General features: G+C 39.4%; 1 protein-coding gene across 3 annotated transcripts in view; it reads left to right on the top strand.

Annotated features, from left to right (window-relative positions):
• Positions 1 to 11,692, top strand: part of srbd1 (S1 RNA binding domain 1) — a 64,136-nt gene extending 52,444 nt beyond the window's left edge. For 2 of the 3 annotated variants that reach the window (XM_035992043.1, XM_031315970.2), the window contains exons 20-21: positions 8,312 to 8,496; positions 10,475 to 10,767. In XM_035992043.1, the coding sequence (XP_035847936.1) occupies positions 8,312 to 8,496; positions 10,475 to 10,767 (478 nt within the window). Of the gene's footprint in view, positions 1 to 8,311; positions 8,497 to 10,474 lie in introns of all 3 variants that reach the window. The other variant, XM_031315969.2, reaches the window with a different exon arrangement.
• Positions 11,693 to 12,251: the final 559 nt, after the last annotated feature.

The raw sequence follows: 12,251 nt of genomic DNA, 5'->3' as shown, positions 1-12,251 counted from the left end.
AGCGCTGCTGATGCTGATATCAAAAGCACATTGAACATCTGCCCAAGACTCGTCGTGTGTGTGTGTGTGTGTGTGTGTGTGTGTGTGTGTGTGTGTGTGAGAAACGGAGAGAGAGCCCTCTCTCTCCTACAGCTGTAGTCACTCAACTGTGTTTAGTCTACATAAGTTCTGACACTAGTGGCTCTAAGCATCACTCCCCTCATGTTGATGTGCCTTTAATGGCCTCCGTGCATGTATGTGGGTGGATGCGTCTCTATGCGCACAGTGTGAAGATAGATTGATGCCGCTTGAATGAGAATGTGTAATTGCTTATCTTTTCTACTTCAACTAAGTGACCATGTGTTTGTGAGTTTATGTGTCTGTGTTCAGCATAGACTTTATTGTACAGTATATCAAAGAGCTGTTGGAGGTCAGGGGTTTAAAAAGACAAACAACCACCCTCTCTTCTATTATAATGCACCCTCTATTCCTTTCTCTCTTTTTATTTGTCCTCTCTGTCTCACACATACAGTAGGCTACATGTGAACACCTTCTCTTTTCTACCGAATCCACACAGCTTATGTTACTCTAAATTTGTTTTATTCCTCTCTTTTGGGCAGACACCTTACTTTCTCATCCACGCATCGTTGTTCCTTCTGTCTGTCTGTCTTTCTTTCTCAGTGGTGTTTGTTATCACAACTTAGTAAGGTGACGAAATGTTGCTGTTGTCATGGGGCACTCTTGAACGTCAGTAGTCGTTATTCACACCTGGCAGAGTGTGTTTTTGTGTTGTAGATATTGTTACATGTTTGTATATTTCTTTAAAATGTAATTGTCTTGATCAGTCAGGGCTGGAGTTAAACTGATTCTTTATCCGCTAATGAATCTGAATAAAAATGACCTAACTATAACATTTTACATTGTCTCAGGTCTTTTAAAAAGTCTTAATATCACATTGGATTAAATTAACATTTAAGCTGGGGCAGAGAAAATTACTTTGTTTTTTGAACACATTTTGTTAACTGTAATTATACATTCAATATCCTACATTTAGCTAAGTAGGTGGTAGTGTGTGGTAGAAAATCACCTCGTGTGATGTGCATTTTCCTTCTCTTGCCCCTTTTTTTCTCTCTATCATTACATCTTTCTCTTGTTTCTCACCAGTCTACTTATCAGTCTTTGTTTTTCTATTTGTCCTGCTGTTCAGAATTCTTAACCATGTGTTGGCAAATGCTGTGTCCTTTGTTTAGACTATCTTATAATCCATGTCTGGTAATTTACTCAATTCAGTACAAATTTCTCACCTGCTTGCACATATATTTTGTGATGGCCTCAGTTTCTCAAACTCGTGCAGAATTTGGGATCCATATCTTTTAGAACATCCCAAAGCATATCTTGTGGTTTTACAGTATGTCGCATCCCTTTTTAAATGTAAACGACGATGATCTGTGGGGTTGAGGGCTGGTGACAGTGCAGGAAAAGCCATGCATGTCAGCACTTCCTTTTCCGTGAAATTTAGACAGCTTGGTGTAGTTTTGTTGCAATGGAAAATAAATCATCTTCCACTGAACTTTAAATCAGAGTATGTCATACCTCTGCAAAATAGTCCATCACACTTGCAGAGTGTGTAGTTGAGCCTGATTCAACTGTCTCTTCAAGCTCTCATTGTTACAGTTGTAATCTTAGACTTTGATTAATCTGTTTAAAACGATGTTGCTGTCTTGATGAATTTTATTGTCATTTATAAAAAGTGTTTGTTTAATTTAGAATTTAAAATAAATAATTACATTCAAGTTAACAGTGCGTGATTTTTTCCTCCTTTGAGTTTTGGTGTCATGCCAGCAAAGAGGTTTTTTTAGATTCAGTTTTACATTTTGAAAGTTCATTTTTTCTTTTTATTCCCTGGAAAACACTGTCCTTTAAAGTCACTAATTAGTATATTTGGACACATTCAATCCCTCCTAAATGAAAAACTCAACGAACTGTGTAGAGCATCATATGCCTCACTGCTCTTCTCACATATTCACCTACAACTGATAAAAGCAGGAGGTATGAAGGGAGGATTGTAGAGGAATGCTGTGTGTGTGTGTGTGTGTGTGTGTGTGTGTGTGTGTGTGTGTGTGTGTGTGTGTGTGTGTCTTTAAGGAATATCATGTTCATCACATTAGTGAAACTGGATCCTCCATTACTGCTCACAGCCCACACATCCACCCCCCTTTTGAAACCATATGCAACATACACACACACATGCAAGACCACAAATGCACAGACACAATTTGTCAGAAATATGTTTGCTTAAAAGAAAATAATGACATGCAACTTTCTGTAAAGAATGTTGATATTCAGCTGTAGAGGATCTACTCTATTAAAATATTTAACATCAGATATCAATGAAGCATATTGTTGTAAGTCAGTTGGCTCCATTCCATAAGATATGTAGTATTATGGGGGTTCACTCTATGATGAAAACTTCTCAGATATGGAACAGTCGGGGCCCAATATTTCTATAATACAAGACAGAGTGGGTTCTTGCTGTGAGCCTGGATAAAATCTAGACCCTAGCCCACCCAAATCCACATTCACACGTACACACACACCACATATACACACACACACACACACACAGTGTTGGTAGTAATTATATGAGTATGAACCCAATGGTGGAGGCCTCTGGGCTCCTGGTACCCCTTAAATACTAACATACACCCTTGGAAAAATGAGATGGGCAACGCACGCGCGCACACACCTGAAAAGAGAACCCACCACCCACCAAAGCCATTGTATGTTCTATAACCAGAAAACAGGCTGCTCTTAATTCAACACTGCTTTCACACTCTCTCCCTTTCCTCTATCATTCTATCGTGAATATTTTTTGTCATTTATATGTTAAGGGGATGCTCCTAAGTTTGAAACTGATAGTCTGCACTCTCTTGAACCTCTGTGCTCGTAAGTTTAGAAGTTTAATGTTTGAATGGTTTGAGGTTTTACTATCAGTAAGTATCTATTTAGAAAAGCCTGCATTTCAGCCTCAGCGTATATGAACAGAAAAGCTGACAGTATTTTAAGTTGATTAAAGTCTTAATGTCATAAACAGCTTTTTAAAAAGTTCTAGTATGAAGATACGTTTTTCTATGGATGTCTGTAAGAAATTATAAAATGAGAAATGAGAGTTATACTCCAGTGAGTACTGCAATTGAATACCCAACAAAATGTACCAAAAATGGTCTCTTAAAGTTTTTTTGTTGTTGCCATTTTTATGAATGTTGACATGGTAGAGAAAGACAGGACACATTGTAAGTAAGAAATAGGAAGAGGGACGACCTTCAGCAAAGGTCCCAGGCTGAATTCAAACCATGAGGGCTATGTGGTATGCATCTTACAACTAGGCCACCAAGATCCAAGTATTTCTTTTCCTGTAAAGAGATATATGGTTGGAAAGTTAAGAAGCCTAGGGAGACGCAGGAGACAAGACCCTAGTGTTAGACAGTCATCCATTTTGGTCCAAAGGTGCTGTTTCCTCACCACTAAGCCATTTCTGGCACATACTCAGATACTATTTTGAACTGATCTGGCTCGCTGGTGTTGAGGGATTGATTCCGCTTGTCTCCCTCTTTTGGACGGTAGATGGTGACTTAGCTGGCAGGGGCCTCTCCACTCACAGCTGTCTCATACATAGTTTGTACACAAGCTGTGTCCCATTACATCCGCACTGTCTCTGCTACTGCCAAAGGAGCATTTCTGAAAAACATTGTGTATGAATCAACGTTGTGTGTGTGTCCACCTGTTCTGTCCATCATGGGGGGGAGAGGGGGGGACAGCTGCGGAGTCTGTTAGGCGGCAGGCTGACAGTGAGCGACATCCATCACGGACGCTGCCCAGTTGGTCCACACATGAACACATGCATAGAGGCAAATGCATTCACATCTATCACCATCCGTGGAAAGTGCCTACTGTAAATAACATATACAGTAGCACAACACTCACACAGACGCACACATCACATATTTTTCCATAACCCTTATTTGCTACTCTGGCTCTCATGTCAGTTTGTTACCAAGTCTGTTTAGAGTGTAAGTGTAGACTAGCTAATTAGTTTGCAATAATAATAGAGCTTTAAATGGTGCAACCTGACTGACTGTCTAGACACTTTGGAGGTGGGACATCCTGCTAGAATAAAGTGATATAAGGAGATTTTTCCAGGCGGTGGACAGATGGACAAACAGTCCAACCTTAGCAAAGTGGAGGCAGTTTCATGAGACAAGGTGTCAGGGTGTTTACAGCCCACTGTGGAGTTACCTGATTTAATAGGGGGCAAAATAAATGTTTATTTGTGCTTGTGTGTGCTTTTAGAACAGAAGGCCCAGCCTCGGCAGCTCATGACTAGTATGTAATTACTCTCTCACTTCTCCTGCCCTCCCTCCTTTCCCCCCAGCTCCCTCTCACTTTACCTGCATACATAGCTTTTCGCTTCCTATGTCTTTGCTTTTCTCATATTTTGTTTCTGTTCTTTTTGACAGTTCTACTTTTCTTTTCCTAATTATTCTTCCCAGTCGGTCTTCACTTTTCCCCTCCCTTCCATCCCTTCCTTTTTTCCTGCTCTGTTACTCTATCCCTCATAAGCCCAGGTCTCTCCTTCAGACTGCGAGGGAGGTGGTGCACGTGCATTAGCTACGTATACTAGGACCACTCGCTATTAAAACTCATTTATGAACACTGTCCCTTGCAGGCCACTACATGAACTTGTGTGCGCATACTAGGCATGGGCCGGTATGAGATTCTGACGGTATGATAACCTTCAGCAAAAATACCACGGTATTGCAATTACAGCTCTAAAATGTATTATTTTGAAATGTCTGGGTAAAAACAACTTCTTTTCCTCCATTGAACATACTGTATTTCATTTTAAACAGCATATAGAATATTTGGTATATTTTTAAATGTGTACCATATTAAGTTAAAATAAATAATACAATCATATTTTTTGATGTGGATCCCCCTTTGCTGACAGAGCTACTGCTGCCCTAAAAAGAAGAAAAATAAAGACAGACATGTTAATTTAACTGGAATCTGTAATGACAGTTAACTCCGGTCTAAAAATGTGTGTCCTTTTGGTAATATAGCACTGGGTTTAACATTCATTTAAACAAAATATTACATGATCTAATTGCTTTTATGTAAAAAGTTATCACTACAATTACCCCTACTAAGAATAATATAAATAATGATATGATTAAAATGTTCTCAATGTAAATGTGCAAATACACATATGGAGAGAGAAAGAGAGTGTGTGTGTGTTTACTTTGTGCACACACATACACGTGCTCTCTAGGGATGTCACGATACCAAAAATTCAGTAGTCTGTGCCAATACCAGTAAAATTACACGATTTTCGATGCCAAATTTGATACCATGGTAAAAAAAAAAAGGATTTTCTAAGATCCCATGTACTTAAACATGAACGTCTTTATTAAAATATTTGCAAATTTCAAAATGCCATTTATATAACAAACATACAGAGCATAACAGAATACAGTACAATCATTGGTCTTAGTGCAACAACTTAAGATTCATACATTCCAGAGGTATCATTTTTAATGGCTACTTTAACCCTATCTTCACCAGTTCATGTTTTTTCTTCTTTTTTTTCTCCGAAGAAACATAATTATTAGGGCTGTCAAAATAACGCGTTAATTTCGATTAATTAATCTGAGAAAAAATAATGCGTTAGAAAAAATAATGCGTTAAAAAAAATAACGCAGATTAATCCATTCCACATTGACGTTTGAGCCGGAGCCGTTCTAGCCACCATTCGACTGTAAAATGATGGAGGGAGACGAGAATGCGCTGCCTGGATCATTGATTTTAACATTTACTTGTAAAAATCTTCTTCCTGAATAGGGTTGGCTACCGAAATCTGATGCCACTGATATATCTGCGCTTCTCTCTGATGCTCTGAAACAGACAATGCAGGCAACACAAACACCGCTGCACGTGACGCTAGTTAACACTATACTCGACAGCAGCTAACGTTAGCCTACCGCTAGCTAGTTAACACTATACTCGACAGCAGCTAACGTTAGCCTACCGCTAGCTAGTAGCTGGATTAAACACGGTTAAAATGCTGACAGCTAACGCTAAACGGTGTAAAGTTTGACTGTGTTTTACTGTAGAGGATTCAACACCAGGATGTAACAATCTGCAGCTGCCGTTGTCGGAAAAACAACACAGACGGTGCGTTCAATGAAACCAGTAAACTACAGCCTCGTGGTGCATTCAAAGTTATTGTTAAATGTCCTTTTCCCATCTGGTGGTTGTTTTTGTCGTTCAACAGCAATTTACTAGTGAAATAAGTTATTGTTATAGTTATTACATTATTATTAAATCATTTAATTTTGACCATATGGTCTTAGCAATAAACAAGCCGTTCTTTAATGTCACCGACTGTTGTTTAGTACCCTTTTTGTTTTTTTGTTTTTTTTTTAAACTTTCTTAAAAAGTATCGGTTCAGGCACCGTTAATTATGTATGCGATTAATTTCGATTAATTAATCACAGAGTATGTAATTAATTAGATTACATTTTTTAATCGATTGACAGCCCTAATAATTATTAATGTCATGTTGGTGTACATATGCAAGAAGAGAATATACAGCATCTAATTGCAACCATATCACATACACGTAATCAATGCAATTAAATTACTTTTTGGATTGTGCAAAAAACAACAGCAAAACAGAGAACAGTGGATTCTAGGCTATAGCAGTACAGGTGAGGTGTCTCCTGGACATCATCCTCTGGCTGAAACTGGAAAAGTAAAATTGACATTTCAGTTAATATAGTTAAATGACTAAAGAAAGCACACAGGACAGGTATAATGCACAAGCTAACAGTAGATGCAGTCATTACAGACATGGTCGTGGCAGGTAGTTGATTTTAAAACAGTTTGCAAAAGCATTTGGTCTATAAGGCCGACTGAAATGTAAAGAAGCATGCTAACTGATTAGCCGAGGCAGCATTATTACGATGTATAGGCTAGCGTTACACCTACAGCATAAGCTACGTACATAACATAAGCCATCGCAACAGATGTGCCCACCATCCCAAACATCATATAACGTGTATTTCAGTATGACAGATAACAAAAGAAAGTTAATATGAATCAGAACTCTTGAATTCTTTGAACAAACCTGGATGCTGGTCTCGTAGATGCTAAGTCCTTTTAGGCAAGTCCCCCCACTCGGTGGCCATCTTGCAACGCACTTTGCGCAGTTATCGCGCAGCTATTTTCCTATTCAAGTGAATGGGGAGGCATACAAGAAGGGGCGGAATATGTGTAGGCTAGACAGCAGCCATATTGGCATTACGAACAAACTAACACCATGCATTTCTGTGGATGATTCTTTGAGTGTTGTGTCTCCTTGTTAGAAAGGCTCTGGTAGATGTTTTTGTTATGCCATGTGTAGCTCCACTTCTTCGTGACCTCCTACTTCTAATTGTAAGCATCGACTGGAACACTCTGAGGCGTATACTGCCCCCATCAGTACCGATGCTTACGCTGGCATCGGTGCTTACGGTGCTTTAAAAAATTGGGCATCGTCTGTGTTTTTTCATTTTAGAATCGAAAGGTATCGCAAGTATCGGTTCTCGTGACATCCCTAGTGCTCTCTCTGTACAACACAGATAGTCGCAAAACCAGATTTACACAATGGTGGAAGACTTAAACAACAGACGTGATACCAGCTCAATGTATTTTAACACTACAGTAAAAGTACTAACTTAGCAGAAAATGTGTACTTGTCTTCTTAGTGAAGTTACGTTAGGAAGGAAAATAGCTGACCTTAGCCATGTTATCTGCCTCAGTAGCAGCCTGAAGTAATTATTTCACTAATGTTAGACATGCTACGTCAACTCTCATAGCTGATTGTGTTCATTTAAAGACAGCGTTACGTAACCTTGAAGTAGTTTGGAGAAAATGCGAGAAATTTCCACATAGCCAGCTTCAGTCTTTTTAGATGTGCGGAATAGATCGGGGGTTTCAATTCCTGCAGCCATCATGCACAGACACTCACACCAACAACAGGAGGGGCCGTGACTTTCTGTCTGCGACGACTCATAAAAAACAGCTCAAAAAATTTTAATGGTTTTGAAACCGTGACTTTTTCATACCGTGGTATACCTTAAAACCGGTAACCGGCGCATGCCTAGTGCATACCTTAACAAATAGTTTAGTGTGTTTATTTTTGCTGTCAGCGTTGTGTAGTTTTAAAAGTTTAAGTTTCACAGTCTGCACTATATTTTACATTTTTTCTTTTACAAACTTTTCTCCTGTCCAGGTTTCTGTCCCTCGTGGGTGGGAGTGCAGACCAGATCGGGAGTGCAGGCCTGCGGCAGTGTGTGGAGAGGAAGGTTAGGAACAGCAGTGTCGAGGAACTGGCCAGGACATTGGACACCACACCTGAAACCCTCAAACTCATCATAGATGGCCTCACGCAGCCCCCTGGGTTTGACATAAGACAAAGTAAGACTCCTGCCAGTCACAGTCACACTGAAATCAATTCTCACGTAAAACACCTGATAAACAGCGTGATTGAAATTGTGAAAGATCATGAAGACGTAGTCTATAAAAAAAAATACAGAATATGTATCCATGTCAGGTCAACACCAAATTTATCAATAGGAATTCAAATCAAGCAAAACCACAATTAAACTCTTATTTCTCAGTACCTCCCTTATGTCACACATCTGTTATTACTACATACATTGTTATACAAAGCTCTTTTCACTGAACCCAAACATATCAGTGTTTTGAATCATATAAAAAAATCATAGACTGTAAATATCTGCAACATAGCAGTCCCAGTAACTTATCACAGGCTCATCTTTCCATCATAATGTCCTTTATTGGTCCCTACTGACTGATAGAAAGTTTAACTTGTATTTGTCCAGTTCTTTGACTGCTTTGCTAGTTACAACACACACTGTCTTTTCTTGTGCCTTTATTATAATAGGCATGTCTCGGCAGTACAGCTTGATAGGATTTGACAGTGCTGTGGCTTCCTCCCTTTAGCCCAACAGCACAAGTAGTATGTTTCTGACAGGGTTTGATGATTCGAGCAGACTGTGCTGTTGGACACAATGCCTTTACACACATAAATACAGAGACCTCTGGTATTCTCCTTTACCTCGTCCTCTTGAGTTCAAGAACACCTAAACATTAAAATCACAGTAAAATCATAAACCATCACAAACCTTTAGATTTTCAGTCGTTTTGCTGTAGCTCAAATTTTCTCAGGAAGAATTTCTGTTACATCTTTGTCTCAAGTTTTTTGTTCTTTCTCTTGTTTATATTTAAAAATAAAAAAAGGTGTCTGAAATACAAGAGCAGTTAGTTGAAAGACATGTATTGCAAATAAATCTAATATATGTTATGTTTAACAAGCTTATTCCATGCTAAAGAGGAAATAAAAGTAAAAGTCTTATTGCTTGTAATTCTGATTAGGGCTATAATGCTGCTATGTGTAAACAAGCAGTCTTCTTCTTTTCGGTCTTTCGTACAAATAACAATGCACTGAGAGCTGGTATTTGAAGATAGTACCTGCTATTTGAAAAGAAAACAAAAGTGAAAAACATTAGGGACCAAAGGTATAGTTGCTATTATTGCGTGTCTACTTGTGCCACCCTCACTGATTCTGGAAACATAATTTTAAGAATGAACATTTCCTGATAAATGTATTGGTCAATGGCCCTCTTCTACGTTATGAAGAAACCTAGGACAGGGCTACTTGGTCTGTTGTCCTCATGTAAAACAAGGACGAAAGTGCAAACTTTAATTAACCTAGGTTTATAAAATATCTTTACAATTGCTGTCTGATTTCCAGACTGGTGAGTTAAATACAAAATAACTTCCATACCTTATTACCAGGCTCTTCTTTTTCGTACATGCGGAGAGAAAAAAAGTCAAGCCTGGATACCCAGTTAGTGCTGGCTAACTCTTCTAAATTAAGGAACATAGCTTTAAGGTTCATTCTCAGGTTGGCCCTATTCGGTTGCAGCACACTATGCTTGGCTTCCTAGCTAGTGCTCAGCTGAGTAAACAGATGGGTCGAGGCTACCGCATGAAATCAGTGCTGTGGGGAAGATAATTGGACCGGACTATTTCCTGGGGCGCGAGCCTTCCTTGTTTGTGTTAATGCTACAGAAAGGAAAAAGATCTCTCATGAACAGGCCAAGTGGAAAGTGGGGTAGAACAGAATGCTGAGAAGTGTGGAAGTATGCAGACACAAGTATTGGGTTGCTGCTCGAAATGCAATATCTGTTTGTCATTTCTGTCCCACCCCCTCTCTTTCCTGCATCCCCTTTTCCCGTCTCTCCTCCAAAGCATTTGTGCTAGCTCTCACCCGGGCCTGATTTTGTCATAGATCTCTATCCTTCACTTCCACCTAACCACCTCACTTTTTTTGATATTATCCCTCTTGATCTCTTTTTGCCATCTCCAGATTTTGGGCAGGCGGACTTTAAGCAGGGCATTGTGTCGATGAGTGATCTGCGGGTGGGTGCGGTGCTGACGGGCCGGGTGGACAACACAACTCTGTTCGGGGCTTTTGTAGATATCGGCGTTGGCCGCGCAGGCCTCATCCACAAGAGCAACATCACCTTGGACAAACTGCCTGTCAGCCAGCGCCGCCGCAGCCTGGCGCTGGGACCTGGGGAACGGGTGGAGGTCCGGGTCCTGAATGTGGACCCTCAGAGGGGACGAATCGGGCTGGACCTGATCAGAGTCCTGCAATAGTCTCTTAATAATTGAATTTAATAATTTGATTTAATAATTGGATTTGATTTATGACAGTGAATTACACACAAAGCTACCGAGAGGCTAATTACTTCATGATGTTTACACTGGTGTGGATGAGAACTTGTTTAGTTCTCATAAGCAGATAAGCAGAACCGAACAAGTCATTTTAACAGGCAACCTGTTAAGTGTATGTATGGGAATGGCCCTTTATTTTTCAATCGTAATAACACACATTCAACCAATGTCACCATTATTCGCGAGGGCTTGGAATTTTAAACTGCAGTTCCTGCATTTTTTCTGCAAAAATGGTCAAATCAAAAGAAAAGACTGCTTGTTACTCAGAAGGGTTGTTACAAGTCTAGTGAAATAAAATCTAGCCAAACTTCCTTACAGTTATTTTAACGGCTGTGAGACTTTCTTCATTCATGCCATTTTCTCAGGTAGTGCTTATTCTCAGCCTGTTTATGATCCCTGTATCATTGGAAGTGGTACTTTGCATCCAACACTAAACCTGATTGCCTAATTCAAGGCAAGAATTTTTGTCTATCAACTTCCTGGCTAGCTATCTGCACACGCTGCCGCTACTGGTCATTAGAGAAGATGGGACGGCTTATTCACTTTAGCAGTAGGTAACTTCATACTTGAGCTGCCATTTTTTATTTTTTTATTTCTTATGAATATAATACTTAAGTATTAATCATATATTATTAACATACATATACTTAAATTTAACTCTTCAATATATGTTTGTACTGCTTTGAACAGGTTGTTAAGACACTTCATTGTATCTGTTATTTAAAGCAGACTTTGTTTACTGTGTTTGTGGACACCAACTGCGGGACTTCACATGTAATCTTAAAAAGGTTGTAAAAGATTGGCTTAATCTGCAAATGAGGTTTCGACATTAAAAATATTCCCTGTATACCTGTTGTGCTCTGGATGTACATTTTCTCAAAATGAAGAATTCAGCAAATTAAGCATTCTCAGTCTGATTTACATTGGAGAGAAGGGGCATGGATGAGAATTGAATAGAGGAAGGATGGCAATGCCGCATAGACAAAACACAGTGGGAAAAATGGAGGAGCAGATGTGTTCTGTGATGGAAAGAGGAAAGAAGACACCAGTTAAAAAACAAGTTTTTCTTCCAGACAACAGGAAAATGTGAAAAGACAGAATGAGTGGGCTGGAAGGGGGGATGGGCGGAGACGGGGATAGGAAGAGGAGGAGGGGAATGTTTCTATCTCCCAGACTGCAGTTAAGCCTGAAGGCTTTTTATGCATGGTCCCAGACACAATTACCCCAGGACACACACAAACACACACTAATCAGCTGCTTTAAAATTAATCCCAGACTCCCCATCCACATTATCTAATGTGTTTGTTTTTATGAAACTGGAATAAATAAAAAAAATACATGAAATATGGTTCTGATATGGAAAGCCTGAGGTCCCCTGTGCTAAACCTTATACTGAATACCTAATC

This window comes from Sander lucioperca, chromosome 15 (assembly GCF_008315115.2).
Source record: "Sander lucioperca isolate FBNREF2018 chromosome 15, SLUC_FBN_1.2, whole genome shotgun sequence".
Classification (NCBI taxonomy): domain Eukaryota; kingdom Metazoa; phylum Chordata; class Actinopteri; order Perciformes; family Percidae; genus Sander; species Sander lucioperca.
This window is presented reverse-complemented; position numbering and strand designations above follow the sequence as displayed.